At 44.7% G+C, this 23,633-nt stretch overlaps 1 protein-coding gene across 6 annotated transcripts in view; it reads right to left on the bottom strand.

The window, feature by feature from the left end:
• Cobl (cordon-bleu WH2 repeat protein) overlaps positions 1-18,722 on the bottom strand; it is a 227,255-nt gene extending 208,533 nt beyond the window's left edge. For 4 of the 6 annotated variants that reach the window (XM_029544956.1, XM_029544958.1, XM_029544957.1 and 1 more), the window contains exon 1: positions 18,432-18,621. In XM_029544956.1, coding sequence (XP_029400816.1) covers positions 18,432-18,472 — 41 coding nt within the window. In that variant the 5' untranslated portion in view covers positions 18,473-18,621. Of the gene's footprint in view, positions 1-18,431 lie in introns of all 6 variants that reach the window. The other 2 variants (XM_021210378.1, XM_021210380.1) reach the window with 1 other exon arrangement.
• Positions 18,723-23,633: the final 4,911 nt, after the last annotated feature.

The following is a 23,633-nucleotide window of genomic DNA, read 5'->3' as shown; positions in this document are numbered from 1 at the left end:
AAACACCATATGGTGACTGCAGTGATGAAGCACAGATCACATTTTATGAGGCAGCCTTTCATAAAAGTAAACTGGACGTATCTGGGCCCTACACTTTAAGCAGAACTAACCGGTTCTTTAACCATGAATGTTCCTGAAGTCTTTTGTACACGTTCACCCAGCACAGTCCTGGTCATAATTACTTGTGTAGAGGCTTGTTCTCACTTCTGTTTTATGGACTTAGTCAGAGCAGGAACACCCACAATGCAACACATAGATAAATTACTTTTAAAAGATCCAATTACTAAATAACTGTTAAATAGTAGAACATTAGTTAAAATGGATCATTTCTTTGTTAAGCCTTCACAATACACAAGGAAACATGATAAAGAACTAAACCTGAAACAACTAAACATGGTTGAAATTTAAAATTTAAGGTGTAAGTGACAATCCAAACAAATGTAGGCTTTTGGGATTGGCTTAGGGTTTCTATTGCTGTGATAAATCTCCAAAACCAATTTGAGTGAAAGGGGTTTATTTCATCTTACAGCTTGTAGTTCATCATCCAGGGAGGTACCAGGTAGGGACAGGAGGCAGGAACCTGGAAGCAAGAACTGAGGCCATGCTCATCAGGGCTTCCTATACATCCGGGCCCACCTGTCGAGAGATGGCACCATTCACAGTGGCCTGGCCCTCTCACATCAATGCTCAGTCAAAAAGTGCTCTACATCCTGCCTATAAGCAATCTGGTAGGAGCATTTTCTCATTTGAGGTTCTTCTTCAAAAATATTTCAAAAATATGTGTAAAGCTGACCACAAACCAGCCAGTGCAGGAATGGATGTAACTTCTATGATAAGGGCATTGGCTCTTTTTTATTGCATGAATCTCATTTATTTTGCTGAATAAAAATTTTTAATTAAAGCCAGGCATGGTGGTGCACACCTTTAATCCCAGCACTCAGGAGGCAGAGGCAGGTGGATTTCAGAGTTCGAGGCCAGTCTGGTCTACAAAGTGAGTTCCAGGACAGCCAGGGCTACACAGAAAAGCCCTGTCTCAAAAAACCAAAATAAAAAAAATAAATAAAAAAAAACTTCTCTATACACAGAAAAACCAACTATCAGAAAGAATGCCTTGTGCCAGTTCCACCTCAAGTGGGATTTGGTTAATAACATCTCCCTTTTTTGGACTCTTGATGTTTGCTATTATTGGATCCTCAATAGGGGCTTGACAAGGTTGCTATGAAAAAGGACAATGCAGCTGATTGCTCCATGGAAATTCCAAAATAGGCTCACTGGTGTTTTAGAATAATCAGTTCAACCACGACCTCGAGCAAGGTTTGTACTTAGTGATCTGTCATGCATGATTTCAGAGACTAAGTCACAAAAGGCCTTACAGCTTCCTCCTTCATTCCTCCAAGTCACTTCTTTATCTGAAGGTGTAGGAGACCAGGCTATGAAGACAGCCAAATACACAGAGAAAGATGACCACAGGGCACAGAGTTGAGGTATCCCACTAATGGTCAACACAGCTGGGTCCATCTAGCTACTTTATATGAATGACACATAGTGGCTGCAAGAGAGCCTCTATCACACTGTCCCTGAGACTAGCTGCACAGTTTTAGGGCATTGATCTGCAGTAATAGATCACTACTATCTGTAGTCTTCAACTCAGTCCCTTTCTTTTGTGATAAGACGTGCCATCAATACAGTAAGCAACCAATATCTACACATGCAGGCTACATACATAGAGCCAGCCCAAAGGCAGATAACAGAGCAGGATGGGATGCTTTGTTACACTTGATTTATTTGGTGTTTGTTTGTTTGTAGATAGGATCTCTCTCTGTCGCCCAGACTGCCCCAGAACAGTCAGGCCTTGAACTCATAGCTCAACTGCCTCCGCCTAATGCTAAAACCACAGATGTGAATCGCCATGCCTGTCTCTTTTCTCTGTCTTTAATCAGAACATTGGCTCTTCTCTGTTTGGAAAGTAGAGAATTAAATGCCTTCCCAAAGACTCATGAGCTTCATGAAGTTCAAGTGAAATTTATCAAGTATCATTAAACAGACCTCAGGAGTAACAATGATATGGCCATAATAACAATACTGCCAGGGGACATTCTGTATGGCAGCCAACACCCGAAGACAATCCACATTTGTAAGCAGGCTTCAAGTGGACTTGCTCGTGTAAAATACGGTAGACGCCAAAGCTCCAGTCCAATCAACGTCCCACTATAATGACTCATTTCCTGTCATTTCAGATCTCCTACACTTGCACTGAAGACTCCACTCAACGACACTCCTCATCACATTCAGGGTTCCTGTAGTCAGGAAGAACCATCTGAACAGAATCCTGCATGGCACAAATTGTGTGGCCAGACAGCTAGAGGCAGGCGCTGGTAGAAACCCTGCAATCTTCTGCTCTTTCTCTGCCCTAAGCTTACATAGCATACCCTCTCAAAGACCAAACGACATAACCTTGTATATACATACACACACAAACACACACACACACAAACACACACACACACACTTCACAAGACTCAGCAATCTTAAGACACTGAGAGGGCTGGAGAGATGGCTCAAGTGGTAAAGAGCACTGACTGCTCTTCCAAAGGTCCTGAGTACAAATCTTCAGCAACCACATGGTGGCTCACAACCATCTGTAATGAGATCTGACTCCCTCTTCTGGAGTGTCTGAAGACAGCTACAGTGTACTTACAGATAATAAATAAATAAAATCTTTGGGCCTGAGCAAGCAGGCTGGAATGTGCAGATGTTGGAATGAGAAGACAAAAAAAAAGACACTGAGAAGTGCAGAAATGGAGTTGAGCAATGTCCCATGCAATTAGGGTCCACTGCCTGGCTGCCTAGAAGGTATAGAATTGTCTGTTAAGAAAAAATTAGATTCTCCAAGGATACAACATCTTCCAGACCCAACAGTGCTGATGGACATAGGAACTCACAGAGATGGCAACAGCATGTGTAAGACCTGATTAAGTTCAAACCAGGCAAAAGCCCCAGTATGGCAAAGGGAAAATAGGCACAAAGTCCCATTTCTAATCCCATTACTATTGGCAAGTGATATATATGTATGCAGTAGGAAAGAGGAAATCAGTTTTCTCCAGTGGAGTGACACCTTAAGGCAGGCCCCTGTGCTCAGGAAGAGCACATGAAATGGACTTTGTGGGGTTTCTGTGATTTTTTGGAGGGTTGCTATATTTTGTGTTAGAGGGAATTGCTTTGATGATAGGTGCTTTTTGTTTTGGTTTTGCCTTTTGTTCTGGGAGCAAAAAGGAGAAAGAACATAAAGAACATAACGTTTGGTGGGTAGAGAAGTGGAGAGGATCTGGGAAAAGTTGGACTTTGTGTGTAGAGAAGGAAAAATCTGATCAAAATAGATTATATACAAAAATTCTTAAGCCAAGAAAATTTTTAAAAATTATTATATTTTGCTTCAACTTTGCTATGGAACCAAAACAGAGTTACCATCAGAGGCCAAAGTTATTTAGATTTTACTCATTTTTTTTCCTGCTTGTCCCTCTTTCTTCCCAAAGTCATAAGCTTGAACCCTCTCGCAGGACTAATAAATCCCAGCACACCAGCACTGCTTCCTGTGGCTTCCCCAGGCACTGCAAATAAGGATGAGCCTATGGCCCTGGAACCTGTGGAGGCTGGTGACCCTGTCAGAGGGCAGGTGTTATTGACAATAGAAATGCTACCCGGGGAGAGAACATAGCATCATTCTTTGGTTACCCTAAACTAGTTCCATGAAGGATGTTCAGCTCCAAAATGGGGAGTGAAATAGTCTTGCATACAGATCTACTGAGATGAATGGATGACAAAAATCCAAGAAAAGCACTCAAAATAAATGATTCAGTTAGCCTGTTCTAGGTCTAAAGGACCAAAGGGGCTCATGGGAACATGTTCCCCATGGTGTGCCTGGGTATCTCCAAGATGTCCTGAACTTCTTGAGGTGTGTGTGTGGTGGTGGCGGGGGGGGGGGTTCACCCTCAAAGACAAGCTTTACCAACTGTGGAGAGATGAACCCACTGATCACATGTAAGGAGCTTCACACATCTCTGACTGGAAATTCACTGGCTTCTACTCTTCACTGCTTCATTCACACTTGGGTTCATGCTTACTTTTAAGTTTCAGACACCCCCACTCATCAAAAAGCAGACTTCATAGTGTATTAGAATATACAGGGCACACCCATAGGCCTCAGGCTATGTCCCCTCCCCTGTCACCACTACTTGTGTGTTGCAGTAACACCGGGTAGGCAGGATGAACACTTTCTTGGGGAAACGGGAAGGCTAAGCTGGGATAAACTCTAAGCCACCACACCAAGGGCCAAGCACTGACTTCAGTAAACCCAGCCTTCCTCCCAGGTCAAGGTTACCAAGGACCTGAGTGAGCTCTCACAGCTCCTGCCTGATCACCCTACTTTTTCACCTTAGACTCTAGGCTTTTCTCGGGGCCCCTGCATGTTATCCATGAATATCTGAGGAGGACATGAGATTCGATCGATATAATTAATAGGTGGGGGTATCAAGTTAGTTATCCTTGGTCATAATAGTTAACCCTCTGTGTTCTGCAGTCCTCACTTTTAAAATAGAATTAGAACCTACCTCACAAGATATTTATGAGGAGCAAAGGTGAGGACACATACAAGCACATTGGACAGCCTGAACATGTACCCTGCCAGTTTCCATACTCTCAGCTGGTATCACTGGTGCCTGGGCTCTCCCCACCACCACACTTCTGCTATGCACTTGATCAGCTGTACCTGGCCCCAAAGTCACTCACAAAGTTCCTCATTCTCAAGGAGACAGAGACCTGCAATTAGTCATATCTGATGAATCTTTATCTTGTAGTCAGACTACAACACACTTGTTCCCAGTATCCCAGAAGATAAGGAAATGAGTGAAGCTTGACAGACCCTGTGCTTCGGTGGAGTTCCTGTCTGGGTGATCTGCCCAAGACATTAACGCTCCCATTGATAAGTTTTTTTTTTTTAAGATTTATTTATTGATTATATGTAAGTACACTATAGATGTCTTCAGACATTCCAGAGGAGGACATCAGATTTCGTTGCGGATGGTTGTGAGCCACCATATGGTTGACTGGGATTTGAACTCAGGACCTTTGGAAGAGCAGTAGGTGCTCTTAACCACTGAGCCATCTCGCCAGCCCCCATTGATAAGGTTTTAACACTTCCAACTATGCTCCCTCCACGGTGATTGTCCAACAGCTGCAAACACCCTTATACCTACATTCATTAAAGTAGGAGAGCCTCAGATACCAGCCCCATTCTTGATGAGAGAACAGGACCAAACCATTGTCACAACTGACCCAGCTAATCTCCATCCTTCCTTCCCCGTTTGCTCTCTGAAATCATGAAACATCCTGAGAACAACCTTTGTCCACTAGTGTCATGTTGTACTCAAAAACACTGGCCTGATTCCCAGTTCATCCAGACAAAGCCATGCTCTGCACGACCCACCTGCTGACCCTCCACAAATTCCTAATCCTGGCATCTAAGTCACCTGTTACCTACCTCATGTCCTCTATAGCTTCCTACTGATTTAGGCACCCATGCTGGTGACTAGAAGTCCAAGCTTTCCTCTGTCTTTTGGCTTCTATTCATGCCAGTTGGTACCCTTTCACAATCCACCTTGCTAGACTTTATCCAGTTTTCAACCTACAGCTCAAACTCTCACAGGCCCTATCGCCCTCCTAGCTTCACAAAGGCATCATTTCTCAGCTACAAGAGCCAGGCCTTGCCTTTGGTTGGCTCTGCCTGCTCTTAACTATCTCAGCCTCCCCTCTCATATATTCCACTCCATCCCTTCAGTCCTCTCTGAGGACAGGTGCTGGGCCTTGTGCTAAAAGGGCCCTTATAAAGGAATTATCTACTGTTTACCTAGCTAACAGGCATAAAGACCTGACTTTACTCTCAGCATAATAAGTTTGGAAGGGCATGAATAAAGCAAAAGCACCTTTCCTAGTACTTGAATCTGATAAGAAATTCCACTCTGGCACATTTGTCTTAGGCCACTTTCTGTTGTTGGAACCAAATGCCACAGATTAGGAAATGTACGAAGATTCCCTTAGTCCATGGATCTGGAGACAGGGAAATCTAAAGCATGGCACCCACACTTGCTCAGCATCGGATACAGCTATGTCCTGCGTTACTGTGTCATAAAGCAGAGCTTCTGAGTGAACTGGGCTCTCCTTACCCTTTCTGAAAAGCCACTAACCCCAGCAAGGGGCACAATTATGATCTTAAATTCCAGTTACCTCCTAAATACCTCTCCACTAAAAGACCAATTTGGGAAATAGATCTCCAACATATAAAGATTGGGGGACACTTACAAGCCACAGCCACATTCCACTGTTGTGTAAACTAATAAAGCCATTTTTCCAATAGTGTACTATGAGTATGTTGATAATCATGCTTTCAAATAATTTACAGGATCCTAATGTGGGCTCGGATCACCTCTTGATGATTAACGTCTACTGCCAGTTTGCTTCTGTTTTTTTTTAAAGGCCATCACATATAGCACCAAGCACAATTATTAGAACGCGACACCGACACTTGCCAGACAGCAGGTGACCCATGTTTTGGCATGTATGAAATCACGAGTCCAGTGTTTCCAGTGTAATGAAAACTATGATAACATATAGCACTCACAGGCCTTCCTTTTCAAAATAAGCTATTGCTTCTCTCACTGCCATATAATCTTTGTAAAATAGGATGGTTAAATGACAAGAAAGACTAATGTTTTTCTAAAGCCTCCTTAGAGAGCTAATGTAAAGCACTATAATTTCAGATTAATGCTCTTTTATTCACTCACTGAGGGCAGAGCTATGGATAAATGATATTTACCCCTTATAGAGTCTAAGGACATAAAACCTAATGGAATGAGAAAGGAAAAGTTCCCTATGTGAAGCCATCCATTATGTCACTGTGTTATCAAGGTGGTACTGTCACCAGTGGTGGGGCACCCTGCCCCATCTGGACAGAGGACTTTCAGATTAAAAAAAACAAAAACAGGCAACCTCTAAATGACTCTTAGATGTTATAGATATACTGTTCATAGTTTAGCTCAACTACTGGTCCAGCTCCTCACAGGACACATGCAAATACCTTCTGGAGTGACTTATACACATGTGCAGCACTTTACCCAATACTCAGACACTAATTTCTAAGTGAATTGTCCCAATATTCTTATAGTTTCTTTTCCGAGCGAGCATACTGCTGACTGAGTCGCACAAACACTACACTCAGAGGCAGAGTTCCATACCCATTTTAATTGAATATACAATGGCATATGATTTTTCAAGGACTTCATCTTCATGGAACCAGACAACTGCTAGCACAGAAGTACAAGAAACGTGGAACAGACACTTCTGTTAGAAGAGGAGCACTAAGCTCCCGGCCATGATAACTAACCAGATACAAGGTGTAGTCTACACTCAAAAGTGATATCCAAACTTCTCAAGGGAGACGAACAGGTCTAGAGCTTTTCTACCCACCTCAAGTCTCTCCTGTCCTGTTCGCCCAGTAGCTCAGCTCTCCTGGCCCACATTCAGTGTTCACCACATCTGCTCAAGAGCAACTTATGAATACAAGATATGACCTGTATCGTGTTCCTCATGCTGCTTTCCTGTGTTAAAGCAGCAAATGGTTCTGAACACTATACTAAGTTCTCAGTTTCCTATTACAGTAGCATTTGCTATGTCTCTACTGTGTGAAAACAATGGGAAACAGTGCACGTCTCCTTACACGCTCTGTAAGGACCATGTACCATACTAGTAACCCCGTGTCTCTGTTCCTTCTTGTAGTCTGATAGTTCGCTGATAGAAAACAGTTAACAGGGGAAAGGAAAAGGGGAACCACCATATGGCAGGCACTCCACAGGATACTCTTACTCCTTGTTAAATCATCTCATGAATTCTACAACCCAGGGACAGTGAGATGGCTCAGGGATAAAGCACTTACCATATAACCCTGATGGTCTAAGTTTGATTCCTCAGACTCACAGTAGAAAGAAAGCCAATTCCTGAAAGTTTTCTTACTTCCACTTGCACTCTGTAGCTGGCACAGATAGACACACACACACACACACACACACACACACACACACATAATGATCATAATAATAATAATAATAATAATAATAATGAATGAAATTTAAGATCATTTTTTAAAACCTTATAATCCAGATAATTGCAGAATATCGAGAGGGGTGGGGAAACAAGGAGACTGGCCAGCCGGTTGGTTGGAGGTGTACATGTCTCAGTGACAGGGACTGACTTGGAGAGCCTTACTTTTCCACCCCACAAGATCTGCAGTGTGACAGACATGCTTAGCACAAAAAAGAGAGCAGAAATGCCAACCACAGTCAAGTTTCTGCAGCAAAACTCACCACCACGACCACCCCCAAAGCCAGAAAGCACCCACAGAGCACGTCTTTACTCCTTGTATCACTAACAAAAGAAATAAGGACTAGTGAAAAAAATCTCTCAGAAATTCATGTAACACATTGACAGATTTAAAATAAACATGTTTATTTTAAGCCAATAAATATTTTTCATTATAAAAATACTGCCTTTTCTAAATAAAAATGTTATGTGAATGAATGTGCAGTCCTCTCCTCAGGGGAGCATGAAGGCTAACTCAGTTTAAAAGCAAACCACCTATCAATTCCCATTAAACTCTCAACTAGTCATCACTGATGTAAGAAACCTGCATAGTGTTGAATTCAGAAATGAGAAGTCAGCACCAATGGAACATCCCAAGCATACAACTTCCCTCGAAGGTTGCTGCTCAGATGCCTTGTCTAAGGACCAATGCTTCCCACAGACCAACACTTAAAATAGTCAGGGCTATATGTGTCCCCCTCACTTGAGCCATTCTACTGTGATCATTTAAAACAGAAACACGAATGTTGTTCGGCTTCTCCATCCAATATTGGCACAACAAACCAATTCAACTTGAAGAAGAAGAAGAGGAGGAGGAGGAGAAGGAGGGAGAGGAGGAAGAAGAGAAGGAGGAGGGATGTTTGAGAGCTAAGAATGTAATATGCAGAGGACATTCAACACAAAAACAACTTCAATAGATGCTAAATATATTAGCCATGAAGAAGGCATGGTTTTCCACTTTTGTGTCTCTTAGTATGCAATATAATTCTTAGATATTGAGAGCAACTCCCCCCCCACACCTAGTATTTTAATGGTTTGGTCTTCAACTTCGTGCTACTGAAGCATGGCATAACCTTACAGAGGTGTGCCCATATGGACAAAGATCCCACTGGGGATCCTGCCCCTCCTGTCTCTGCTTCCCAGCCAACATGATCTGAGCAGCTTCTTGCACTCCCTACCATAAAGTACTGTCACTTTCCCAAAGGCATCAAGAACAAGAGGCCAAGGACTGCAACCACTGAAAACCATAGCCAAAATAAACCTTCATTTCTGATAAGTTAGTTGCCATGGGTATTTTGTCACAACAATAAGAAACTGACTAATATAAATAAGAACCAGTGAACTGTAAGAAGGCAGGCAATGCCAGACACAATAACCCAGTACGAGCCACACCAAATTGTCACAAATGTCACACACTGTCCTTCCCTGGTCTAGCATTTCCCTGCAGAAGGACACCAGCCCTTACAAGCCCTACAAGTGCCAAGTACAACCCTTCTCAGTGAAACCCACTTACCAACAGCAAGGGAACAGTTAAAGAATCACCCAGCTCTCACTGAAGGCTGCCAAAAGGTATATGCAAGAAAACAACTAACAGATCCGTAAGTTAAGGTTCTCCAACCTTCTGCATGGAAGGAAGTACATTATTGGGCAAAGGTGACTTTGCCCAATGTCACCTGTACCATTATCAAAAGTATCAGCACAGATACAGAGAGCTGAGTCAGATCAGTACAAAGGGAAGGCTTTTCGTGTTTATTAATTCATTAGCCAGGATCAAGGCAGAAGCACTTGCGAGACAGGAGGCAGAGTCTGGGTTCAGCTTCTCCGAATTCAGCCACGCTGTCAATGCAGCCACCGACCTCTGAATGGAGTCCTCTCCCACCACACACAGCACACCTCCTTCAAAAAGCTAAGTTCCATCTAAGAGTCTCAGGAGATGTGCTTCCTGGGAATGCAGCAGGAGTGTTGTGTCCACCTGGCAGATACCAGGAGGAGGATATCATCCGGATGCTTGTGGTAGATTATTTCTTTAGCAAAAGGATGGTGTGAAGCTATAGCTACAGCAGAGACATCACCCCATCCTACAGAAAGCTAAAGAACATCCCAGCCCCAGGTCTGTGTTATAGGTTGGTGTAGCAGTACCAAAGGATGAGGAGTTAGTTGGGGGCTACATGCCAGGCTAGGGAGTCACAGGACAATCTAGACTCCAAACAAGAGAAAACCACTATTTTCTTTCTGATCGTGGGGATATCCTGGAAGAGTCAAGCCTCACAGAGCATCTAAAGACTCAAGATGAGCTAGAGCGTACCACCGTACCTTGTTGTATGAGCTTGGCGCCTAACTGAGAGCCTATGAACTTCTGTTTCCTCCCTTAACTAAAAAATAATAAGGAAATTTCAAAAATTAACGTGTTGCTTTTAATTCAAATCACCTATTTTACAAACTGAACTTCCTTTTTGCTTTCTCTCTCCCTCCTCCTCCCTCCCCCACCTTGTGTGTATGTGTGTACATGTGTGTGGGAGTACTCATCCATGAGTGCCAGCGTGTGTGTGTGTGTATGTGTGTGTGTGTGTGTGTGTGTGTGTGTATAGAGATCCATGTGAGGGTGTCTTCCTGAACCTGGAACTCAATGTTTCAGGTGGACTGACAGAGTCTGCCAAGGCCCCAGGGATCAGCCTCCCTGCCCCTGATGCTGTACTTTACAGACACACACCAGCATACCCAGCCTTTACATGGGCACTGGGAATTCTGAGCTCAGGCCTGCACTTTACCCAGTGAGCCGTCCTCCTAGCCTCTCATTACAGTTCTTAATGCTATAAAATTTGCACATGTACTTCACTTGGAACTTTTTCTTTGACAACGAATCATTGCACGAACCCCAAACATCTGAGAAGTAGCTAAGGATAGGAAGTCAGAGGGCTGAGGCAGCATGAGAAAGACTGCATTTCAGCATCCCAGCTAACATGCTGAAAATACACCAACTGATTTGGTAAGGGCTGAAAGAGGTCTCTAATTCATTCACCATTCAAGCAACGCTGCTAGAACATCACTGGACTGTGATAAGTGGCTTGCTTAGCCCCCCCCCCCCAACCCCCCAGTAGGATGGATACAGTTTTACTTCTACTTAATACTGAGTCAACATAAAGTTATAGGAAGCAAGACAGGGGATCAGACAGTTGGGGACCTCAATAAGTGGCAAATGTCTAAATTCTACCTATGATCCAGCAGCCTCTTGCAAGCTAATCGTTTGTTTAATGAACATGAATGAGTTTTAATTATCAAGGTTCTAGCCACCCGAACAGAAGTGTTCACTTCTCTGAATTAACACTCACAACTCCCAAACCGTTAGGTTTGGGGAAACACTGCCAGGGTTGATGGGGGAAGCTCTTTAAGTATTTAATTGTTCAGATTATGTACTTAGAGCTGCAGAATCAGTGTGCTGGGTACGGCTCTGTTTCAGTTCTGACTCTTCCAGCCACACCCAGTATTTAAGATGATGAACTTTGTAGACAACCCTCATCATGCCAGAACACATATTCTTTGCTCATCCCATTAAGCCAGGAGAAAAGCAAGAGGCTCTGTGATTTTTCCCAGACACGGCTAGCCTATGGCTATGGCTTGGGGATTCTCTTCCCAAGCTGTCCGCTATTACGCTGCTGCATACCGTGAACAAAAAGAAGTTGATATGAGATGGAAAAGGTGAGACTCATGGAAGTCAATGCATGCCAGCCCCTGACATCTGACAGATAGAAAGGAAGGTGTGGCTACTTCCACACTTTGGGAGTGACTGTCTAAATGATACTTCCTCCTGGAGATGGGCAGGGAACTCCTCTAAGCTCTGGGTCTGCAAGGTCCTGGAAAGAAGGGATTGTACAGGGTCTGCACACTAGGGACTGATTTGGAGACTAGAATCAGAAACACCAGCTGCAAGAGGCCTGAACTGGGCTGGTACATAACCATTCTGTGCAGCTCCAGACCATTTCCTGTCAATTATAACCTTAGCAAAATAAGGATTCATTTCTCACCACAGGTCAGAAACTATCTGGACATACCTCCTGACAGCTGAGTTCTGAGGTCCCTGGGAGGAGGGAGAAGAGTCACATGCTCACTGAGACCACCTGCCCCCTGTCAGTCCACTGTGTCAAGTCCTCCTCGTCCACACTAGACCATCCTGTCAGGAACTGTGCCCCACTATGCCAAACCTCCCGTACATGGTTGTAGGATGGGAGTTGTGCCAAGGCCCCATGTACAGAGATAGGCACAACTTGAGTCACAAAGAAAAGGGCAGGTGCCTGTCCCGTGTCCTGTTCCTCTGTGTGGCTACTGCACGGGAAGGCCTCACGGTGGCAAGCTTCAACAGAACAGAGAACCTTCAGCACTAGTTGGTCCGTCTGTTCACACAGTGTCTGGCAGAAACAAAGGTATGATTGAAAGTTGAAGTAAATGTCAGGATTTTCTTTTTTCAAAAGAGGCATCTAGCTAGCACTTTCTGGTAACACACTGAATCATATGATGCTGAGGCCCCTGTGAGTTCTAAGACTATCTTAACAAACCACAAATGGGATGTGCGGTTGGTGACCTGGATGACAGCTGTCTCCTGTGCCACAGGCAGATGGTACTACACAAAGTAGGATGCCTGCCTCCGAGGAACTCTGAATTCAGGCAGAATGAGACCAGCAAACAAAACCCACCAGTTCCTACAAGGGTTCTGACAGGGGAGAGGTTGGAGATGTCAGAGAAAATGCCAGTCAACTAACCAAGTTCCTGGAGCCCTTGGATGGAAAGATCACGTGGCCTGAAGGCTGCCAGGAACCATCCTGGGATAGAAGAAAAGGCTCCCAGGGCAAGAGGAGGGCAGAAAGTGTTCAGAGTGGCAGGATTATAGAAAGGATGCTATACTAGCCCCAGAGACTGAGAAACCACAGGCAGATCCTGACCAGTCAACTCAGACTAACAACCCACACAGACTGCTTCCATTTAAAATCAACGAAACATAAGGCAGGTGAAGAACTCTGCCCTTAAGGTGCACTGGCCACTCACACAGGGACGCACTGCTTCACCCTCACAAAATGTGAGGCCAGACAGCCCAGCTGACCGACATCCAGGAGCCCTGCTGGGAGGGCCGCAGGCCACCACTACCACCAGCACCCAAATCTCATCCCAGTGTTTTCTCTTCCACAGGAGAATGGGAGGCCAGGTCACTTCAAGTGCACACTAAGACCATCTTCTGGTACTACAGTAAAGAGAATGGGTCCCCTGGCTGACTTGTCTGGAGCACCATGGGGCTTCCCCTAGAACAAGGGCTCTCTAACTGGGTTTTAGAGCAGCAAAGACTGGACAGAGCTATGGTGACTAGGAAGGAAGGAAGGAAAGGCTGGACAGAGCTGTAGTGAGCAGAAAGGGAGGTGGAGGAGATAGACTCCTGAGTTCATGTGGCTCTGAGTTGGAAAATGTTAAGGGCTAAGGGCATAATGGACTCTAAACCAATTACAGGCAGTGCTGTTTTGTGCAGTGTGTTTTGGTTTGGTTTGGTTCTGGAGGGTAGAAGCAAGGAGCTATACACCACTAAGAGTGCCAAGAGATCACAGCAGGCCACATTTCCACACACACACACCCCACTTTTTGTTTTCACTTTGACAATGAGTCTAAGTTCCCTGGGCTGCCCTGGAACTCACTCTGGAGCCTAAGAAGACATTGAACCTGTTCTCTACCTCAGACTGGCCCTGAACTTGTCATCCTCCCACCTCAGTCTCCCAAGCAGTTGAGACTGCAGGCCTTCGCCACCACACCCAGCTTCAGCTGGAGTCTTTTTAACAGGCATTGCTTGGTTGGGTGTAGGTGGGAATTGGATCTACCAAGGCCTTGCTGTGAAAGCATCTGCAATCTGGGCATGTGTCTAATCAAATAAGCCTAATTAAAATATATTTTGACAGTTGATTTTAAAGCTTTTTTGTTGTTGTTAAAATAGAAACACTTTTGGCTAGGGAACTTATTTTAATTGGACTTGGCCGGTGGAAGACGCGGTCCCAGCCTGGAGCAGTTTACCTCCCGATGAGGACAACCAGATAGATGACTTCAAATCCTAAATTACCACAGGGTGCTGCTGGCTGGTGGACTTGCTCAGAAACACAAGGAAGGGCCTGGGGTGGACAATAAGAAACACAAATACTGTTGGAAAACTGCCATTTGTCACTGTAAAGTACACGACACCATGTCTTGAAAGCTACCACCATTCTTAGCACTGTCAAACAAAAACCCTTGACAAGCATACAGAATGTACCCTTGGCAAGAGAAAAGTTGAAAATATAGAACGGTAGGAGCAGGGAAGGGAAATGGAGACCTGTATGAGGCCCTTTCACAAGACAGGAAGCTAACAGTGGTGAGACAGAAGGAAGAGAACAGAGACACAGATCACAGGAGGGGAAAAAGCTACAATTCACAAGTCATTTATATTACTGAAAACTACTTCCAAAGATACATTATCTACACCAGCAATATAAATCATTATTAAAAATGGTTTAAGTAAAGGTAAGTGTGAACAGAAGAAAATCTGTAAGCTTTCAGTGGGCCGTGCAATATGAGAGCTATGCTGTGTTACAGCACAGACTGAAACACATTACTACACTTAGATGATATGTAAAATCCACAGGCCCCATTATTAAATGTGTACAGGGCCAAAAGGCTATATAATAAATATACTGTCTGTTGAATGGGTTTACTTAGTTCAAGTCTAAATTAAATCCTGTTTGTGCATTTTAAATCTGATTTAATATCAAATATTTCTGATCAGTTTTTAAAACTTTCAATCAGTTGTAAAAGCAAATATAATTGTGAATTTAATTACAAAGTGCAAAAGACCTATTATCTTAAGCCAGTTATTACGGGATACAGATACATCCTATAATCACAGTTTTCTTAATAATTATAGACATATAGTTTAGTGCACGCACGTTACGACCTCATTTTGCAAGTCCCAAATTAAAGAGGCCATAGAATTCAAGCCTGCATAAATGTGGGGATTGTTACCTTTCCAAGGTACAGTCCCGACACCCAATAATAATCAGATATGCCTTGCATGGGAGATCATGAGAGAGAGAAAGCAAAGGATGGCCTGAATTCTAGAATCCCATAAGGCAGGAACGACTCAACTGTTTACAAATACCTTTGAAGCAATTTTCATGGTCCTTCAGGTCCATCAGGACCACATGATATGATATGATATGATATGATATGATTTGATTGATATGAGATGATAGAAATTATCTGACTATTTGACACTGTAAATGTCTAATTCCTCATGGATAAAGATTATAACTACAAAAAGTAAAATCCCTAGGTGCATTGCCCACACCCAGAGACTTAACATTACTTAAGTGAGTTGACGGAATAAAGAACAGCTCAGAAGTAACATCTTTAAAAATGTAGCTCAAATTTAGTATTGAAGTTTTATGACAGATAATCCTTATTTTCTCATTATTAAGGATCTAGATACTCTTAAATACATTAGCTAAAAGCAAATGTAATATGTAGTTACTATTTCTTTAATATCAAAACACTTATGGTTTAGTATAAACAGTAGTGTATGGCTGGTCATATTGGACACCAGCAGAGACAGGCCCTCTGTCTTGATATTGTGTTCTAAAATATTTCACTAGCTATCACTTCTGACTAGGTGAAACTGACTAGTGACAGGTGAGACTAGTCAACAGGTAAAAATCACTTCCTACACTAGCCTGCCAACCTGAGTCCAGTCCCTATGGGAGGAGAGAACTGACCAGAGAACTGACCCCTAGGCTGCCCTCTAATCTCCACTAATGCATCACAAAATGTGTGCACTCACATTCGAACACACACACACACAAACACACACTTTAAAAATGAGCTCCAAGCAACACATTAAATCTTCATACAGTCTCCTTCCCAAGAAAACGCTTGTCACGGTTGCTGCTTTAATGGAGGACAGAAAAAATTTCAATCCAAGTAAAATTTGCATTTGTGTTCTTAACAAAGATAACACTCTAAGGAGATGAATTTACATTCACCAGCCCATCTGTCCCTTCACTAATCTTTCTCTTGTCCATTGGAACCAGTCTATACTGGGCAAGGACAACTGAGGTGTTCTTCTCAATAACAACAAATTTATCCCATCAGTTGTGGCTGTCACATGGGAAAAATGAGAGTTTACACAAAGTAACTTTATAACTAACCTCTGTAGTATCAGATAAAAAAACAAACATTCCCCCAAGCACATTGCAAACACTGCCTAGTCTCAAGAGATAAAGAAAACAGTAATTTCAGATACGAGCCAACAAATTCTAATTGCCTTCGATAACATTCTGAGGCCCCAAATGTCACAATCATTTATGATAGGCAAGCAATACAACTTAACAATATAAAATATAGTGGCATTTCTTTCTTTGCATTCTAACACAAAATGCTTCATACTGAACTTGTAATCTTTGTTAAAAAATATATATATATAAGCATATTTATATTTGGGGGTGTTTCTTTCAAGGTATAACAAATGAGAAACAGCAATAACAAGTTACAAAACTAGATCTACATTTCTTGGACAAAGAGGTGGAAACAATCAAATAATATGCTGGAGGTTCAAGGGCATCAAGCCTTGTAAAGCTTCACCATCTCACCCATAGCACAGGACCTTGGTTTTCCCTTGTGACACCCAGTGAAGAAGACAAACCTGGGCTGCCCGCTTGGCTGCCTAGGGAACAGGCTGGCTGGAGACAGAGGGTGGTTTCCCTATTACCAGACACCTTCATCAGTTTCTGCACTCTATGGAACTTTGCAGGCCCCCTAAATATTCCCTTTATATTATTTATAAAAAAAAAATAGTGGTGAAATAATTCAGTTCCCTTACATAGAGTTATATAACAATCTAGAAAAGTCGCAATATTAAAAGCAATTCTGTTTACATCTCCCAACATCATTTTGGGGGTTCCCCATTAACAGGAAAAGGGATTCCCATATTTATTTTTCAATGGGAACTTGTTTCTTCAAAGGAATTATATAACCACAACCACACCTTAGCGAAGAAAAGTCTCTCTCTCTCTCTCTCTCTCTCTCTCTCTCTCTCTCTCTCTCTCTCTCTCTCTCTCTCTCTCTCTCTTTTAACATTCCTTAGCTTCAAGATTATGAGTTAGAAATGTTTCTTACTTTTTTGGGAGCCTCCAGGGGAGAATTTGAAGAATAAAGAACTGGTTTAGACGGCTTTTATAATAAACACTTGGACAACAAAATCAGTGGGCAAAGGATCGGGTGAGTCAGTGGGACATAACTGCTAAAGAAAAGAGACTTGTTGTCCCCAGTGCTGCCTTAGAAAATCCAGCTGCTCAAGTGGAAAGTGGGCCATTCCGGGAGCAGGTGCGGGCCCACCCCAACTCATTCCATTCGCAACACTCATAATACATTTGCTCCAGAGAGAAGAGGTCAAAGGCCAGCCCCACCGCACTCTCTGAAATCTACCAAGTCTGCAAGGGTTGTCAACTCTCCTAGTAGAGATGGGGACAGAGGGGCACGATTCGGGGAGTGAGGGTGAAAGGGCAAGACTATTTGACCTGTGTTAGGCAAGTTTCTCTTGGGCAAGTAAAATCCTCAACGTGACAGGGAATCTCTGTCCGCAAGGTGTAGAGACAGCGAAAAGAAACTAAAAGGGTTGAGGCACTAGGGGATCCTGAAGACAGGGTTGACAGCTCTACTTTTCAGGTCCGATGAAGAAGGTCCTCACCTCTTCAGACACAAGAGAGACCCCAGCACAAAGGCTTGGGCAGAGGAGTGTTCATGAAGTCCCTTTCCCACACACCTCCCAAGATCTCCTGGCTACATGGGTTCCAACAGACCAAGTACCCTCTTGTCATTGAGGAAGGGAGCAGCGGGCCACAGGGCCTGCGAGGAGTGGCTGGAGGAACCTGTGCATGGGACCAGACAGACTCAGCTGGAGTTTCAGGCCTGGAGTTTCCTTGTCCCCCTCGGCCCGTGATTGCCACTATTGCAAGGGGCAGGAGGCAGCTCAGGGCTGGGGTTCTGCACCGAGGGACAGCACTCCCTCCACCCACCCACTCCCCAACACATACACATACACAAACATACACAAGGGCTTTCACAGCAGCACCTCTCGCAGAAAGTGCTCCCGAGCAAGGCCTGCCACGGTTTCCGGAGCAACGACCCAGGCGCCCCAAGTCCTCTACACCTTGGGAAGAACCACGCCCGCCCTCCCGGGCCCCGCTTACCCTGTGGGGGGCTTGGCCGCCAGTGCACGCGGCGCGTCCATGGAGCCGGCGGGTGGTTGCTCTGCCGGCCGACTGGGGCGCTGGCTGCGGCGCCGCCGTCCTCATTCACTTTTTCCGCGCTGACCCATCGTCCTCCCACGCGGGGCTAGCGAGGACAGCGGCCGTGCCGAGAGGACGGAAGCGACCTGAGGCGTCCGGGCGGGCGGGCGGGCGGGGGCGTGCGGAGAGGGACCGACGCGGCTGGCCCGGGCGCGGGAGCAAGGTGCGCCGCGCCCCCGCCAAGCTGGCTCAGCCGCGCCCACCGCGGTGCCGCCCCGTGCCCGCGCGCCGCTCCCCAGCGCCCGCCTCTCCGCGCGCCCCCGCCGCCCGCCGGAGCACACCTGGGCGGGGCGCGCGCCCCGCGGTGGGCACCGAGTCGCCTGCCCAGCCGGCTGGCGGAACGAAGCGGGCAAATACCTGGCCACCTGTGGCCGCGCGGGGCGAGGCGGGCCGAGAACCGACTTGAAGGAAGAGAAAAAAACAGAACCGAAAAGAATCTTTGTCGGTACCAGAGATCTACTGTAAGGGGAGGGGAGAGTGGTCCAAAATGAGGTTCTTGGTGTGCAGCATGGGAAACTGGAGAGGGATGCAGCTTGGGGTAAGGGGCACACCTTTCTGAGAAATCAGAAAGCTGTGAGGCTGAAGTGTGGACCTCCTGTGCCAAGAACTGCACCTGTTTGGATGCATGCTTCTGCTTGCCAGACTGATTGGCTGGATAGTAATGAGTGCTACTGTGGCCCCAGTCTTGTGATTCCCAAGTTGAGTGGTGAGCAAAAATACCAGTAGAGGCAGCAGGTGCTGAGGCCTCACAGCAAGTCAACCTGAGGATCCAGAACCACCAAGCTTCCCTTCTCCAGTCTGCTAATTGACCTCAGGGGAACAGGAAAAGAACCTGATTGCTACGAAGTTCCACCCTTCAAATACAGCTGCTGTACTAGGTTCTCGGGATTGGAATAAAACGCCAGTAAGAAAGCAAGATTCTGTGACTGAAGTCGGTATCCAGAAACTTGCCTAAGCTTTTCTTCCTCTGAACCCCAACTTTCTGTTTAAGGAAAGAGGGGAGACCAGTGTAAAAAACACAAGTCCTGTAGTAGCCTTCTTTGCTCCAGCCACAGTGCCCACTCAAAGCAGGTGAACCACTTCATACCTAAAGCAGAGCCTGCCTTCCTTTTGAACACAGTCCTCGGAGCATTTTCCCACCCTCCGGCCTCTGGGATCTATAATGTGTATCCTGCAGGCTCTGCTCAGATACCTGCTCCTCGGGGAGTTCTTTTCTGACCTCTTTGTAGCAAAGGACATCCCCACTCTCAACTCCCATCTGCTTCTTGTCCACTGTCTTGAATTTTGTTTGATACTCTTGCCGACTGTCTTGATATTCCTAGTGGACGCTAATCACTTTATCCTGTGTGTGTGTGTGTGTGCGTGTGTGTGTGTGTGTGCTTTATATGACTATTTATAATCAAAATGCTTACATGCATTTACATTTTATATTCATATAAACCTGAGTGTATGAATTATACATCCATGTGGTATAAATATATGTAAATATACATATCATATTGAATATGTTTACCTTGATGTGTTTGGCATGGGCCTCTTCCCTGAAGATGTGACTCGGTGTAGAGTGAACCTTGTCTGGTGTTTTTCATTACTCTTAGCCTTTAGGACGGTGAATGAGGGTGGATTAGGGCTCACGACATAAAAGGAACATTGAATGAATTGAGTTTCTAGGCCTCTCTCCAGCTCTGGGTATGGCTATTGGAAGGTCTTGCCTGGAATCTGTCAGATCTCTCCATGCTCAGGACACTACTGTGGGAAAGGGTAACCTGGGAGAGGCCAGTAGGCCAGGAACTAGGGACCTGGACCCCAGTGAATATCCTAAGAAGTAACAGTAGCTACGTAGAAGCCCGAAGTCATGAGCATGGCAGATAGTTGGTTGTCAGAGAGAGAATACCACAGAAAAATCATGAGAGGAAGTCACTGTCCACCTCCAGGCTGAGCTTCTGATTTCTGTCCTAGGAAAAAGGCCCTGGCAGCACTGGGCCTGGACAACCTCCAAATCTACAGAAGCCACTAAACACCACAGTCTGAGAAACCCAAAAGGGAAATGGAGTGGGTGGCACAAACTGGGAAGAATTATCACAGTGAAGCAAAAGGCAAGACTAGGCTTCATACCAGCAGGAGGGGCTAAGCACCCAAGGCCTCTGCTTGCCCTGTAAATCGGTTAGCCCTGGCAATCCCAAGGCCTCTGCTTGCCCTGTAAATCAGTTAGCCCCGGCAATCCCAAGGCCTCTGCTTGCCGTGTAAGTAGGTTATCCCCGGCAATCCCAAGGCCTCTGCTTGCCGTGTAAGTAGGTTATCCCCGGCAATCCCAAGGCCTCTGCTTGCCGTGTAAGTAGGTTAGCCCCGGCAATTCCAAGGCCTCTGCTTGCCCTGTAAATCGGTTAGCCCTGGCAATCCCAAGGCCTCTGCTTGCCCTGTAAATCGGTTAGCCCTGGCAATCCCAAGGCCTCTGCTTGCCTTGTAAATCGGTTAGCCCTGGCAATCCCAAGGCCTCTGCTTGCCCTGTAAATCGGTTAGCCCCGGCAATCCCAAGGCCTCTGCTTGCCGTGTAAATAGGGTAGCCCTGGCAATCCCAAGCCAGCTATCCTAGTGGAGAGAGTGTCAACGGATCCATCTGTGCACTATTGTTCCCCAAAGCATGTATTCCACAGATATACACGAAGGCCAGTAATGGGTAGAACTATACCCATTATTAAATATTAAAATATTTTAAGTGCTAAGTCAGTGCTTCCTGAATTTGAACGTTCAAAGGATGCACATTCTGATCCAGTCAGTGGTGCACCAGAGAGCTTTTGTTCCTAAAGGGCTCTCAAGGATGCAAAATTTGTTGGCCCAAGGACTGAAGGTCACACATAGAAGCTTCTGGATTGATCTTGTACTGACTGGTAATGTTGGCCACAGCAAATTCCTTCCCTTTAAACACTCATTTCCTTCTGTGAAATGTGAGAGCCTTCTGAATAAATTCAGATTTTGTGACTTTAGGAATCTTTTAAAAATAAAAACGTGGGGGGAGGGTATAGGGAGCTTTGGGGATAGCATTTGAAATGTAAATGAAGAAAATATCTAATAAAAAAAAAAACATGAGTGATGTAAATTGTGATTCCAAAGTGATTGTTTATTGTACAGACTGAATTTGTGATAGTCTACAGTATTTGGAGAGAGGTTCTGGGGAGGTAAGATGAAGCAAGGACGTATTGTTGAATCTCTAATCCCACATGGTAGAAGTCCCGTAAGAAGAGGAGAAATGTCAGCATGCTCTGAATACGCACAAGAGAAGCCCTGTGAGGACTCAGTGAGAGGGTGGCTGTGTATAACTCAGGGAGCAGCCTCTCACCATAGCCCAAACCCGACAGCTTATCAGTCAAGTCTGCTTCGGCCTCAAGGGCTAGAAGAATGAATTTCCATTTTTCAAACTGCCCATTCCAAGGTATTTTTGTTATGGCAGTCTGAAGAGACTAGCATAGATATAGAAAACAAACCATTAAAAATTATAATTGTTTTAAGAGTTGACCCACCACTACAAATAAGCAGGTTGTTAATAATAATAAGTCTAGGTAAAGATTAAATAAGATATGACATTGAGTTCCTAAGGTGGCACCTGGCACTCATTAAGTAATCAACCATTTTAACTCTAACTGCACACATTACATAGGCATTTTCTTTAGGTACATTGTTTCCTTCAAAAAAGTGTGACCAGAGATCTTTTTGAACTTCTATAACATAAACATAGGTCACACCCAGGCCATTTTGCTCTGGCACTCAGGCAGAGCTGGACAGGGGCCAGAAGGTTATTGGCAGTAAACATTGCTCCAGAGCAGGGGTGCTGCTCTCTGTATGTGAAGAGAACATACAACATTCTGTATGCTAAAGAAGTAACTTCAGGTCCAAAGTCTTCTCCAGCCATCTTGCTTGGGTACTTGAAGCCTTAGAAACCACTTTCCCAGGCAAAGTGTGAGTCTTCTTACAGTTGAAACTGCTTGGCATCTCAGTGCAGCGTGTGGACTCCAGCTGGAGGCTACAACAAAATGACATTATATTTAGGCCCAAGATCTTCTGAGGGAAGCCTGGGTGACCTTGCATCTTGCCATCCACTTTGCTGTTACATTCTCAACTTTGCTTCAAGGCAAGGGCTGAATCACTTCCTCTTTAGGTTGGCATCTTCAACAGTTAATTTTGATTGTCAACTTGATTGGATTAAGAAGTGCCTAGGAACATTGCTGAACCTGGCATGATTCTGGTGGGACAGAGTGACATAGTCCCTGCCCCAAGGACAGGGCCCTGGGGTGAGACTCCATGAGTGTCAATGACTGCTGTGGGAATAAGGTTTGTTTGTATAATAATGTACATATTTTCACTTTCCTCCAAGGAATGTCCTCCCTGTTATTATATTATTATTATTAACAACTCCATGAGAATTAGAAACAGTACAGAGTCCAGGAGTTGAGATATGCTATGTCTGTAAAATGGTAAATGCTGGGACCTTTAGGACAGCCCTTAGGGCAACGGGAAAGAGCGCTAGATACATGACTTCAAAAGTATATAATTTCTTAACTATGTAAAATATAAAGATTCAATATGAATTATGAGGGACTTCATGAATCAGAAGGGACAAAAGCATGTACACTATGAGCTAGCATGTCAGAAAGATACAAAGGCAGGCAGATTCCTGAGTTCAAGGTCAGCCTAGGACAGAGCTAGGTTACTTTCTAGGTGTGGTAGAAATGGTAGGCAGACAGGGGGGGGGGCTGGTGAGATGGTTCAGAGGGTAAGAACACTGACTGTTTTTCCAAAGGTCCTGAGTTCAAATCCTAGCAACCACATGGTGGCTCACAACCATCCACACCTTCTGGTTAGCAGACGGATCACTAAATTCTTTTGAACTGTTAAAAAAAAAATGTATGCTTGCTGTCTCTCAAGAATCAAAGGGCTCCGTGGTAGCTCATGCCTTTAATCCCAGCACCCAGGAGGCAAAAGCAGGCGGATTTCTGAGTTCGAGGCCAGCCTGGTCTACAAAGTGAGTTCCAGGACAGCCAGGGCTACACAGAGAAACCCTGTCTCGACAAAAAAAAAAAAAAAAGAATCAAAGGGCTGGGATCAAGG

Source organism: Mus pahari, chromosome 13, assembly GCF_900095145.1.
Source record: "Mus pahari chromosome 13, PAHARI_EIJ_v1.1, whole genome shotgun sequence".
Lineage (NCBI taxonomy): Eukaryota > Metazoa > Chordata > Mammalia > Rodentia > Muridae > Mus > Mus pahari.
The sequence above is the reverse complement of the archived record's forward strand: the minus strand, read 5'-3'. Positions and strand labels throughout refer to the sequence as shown.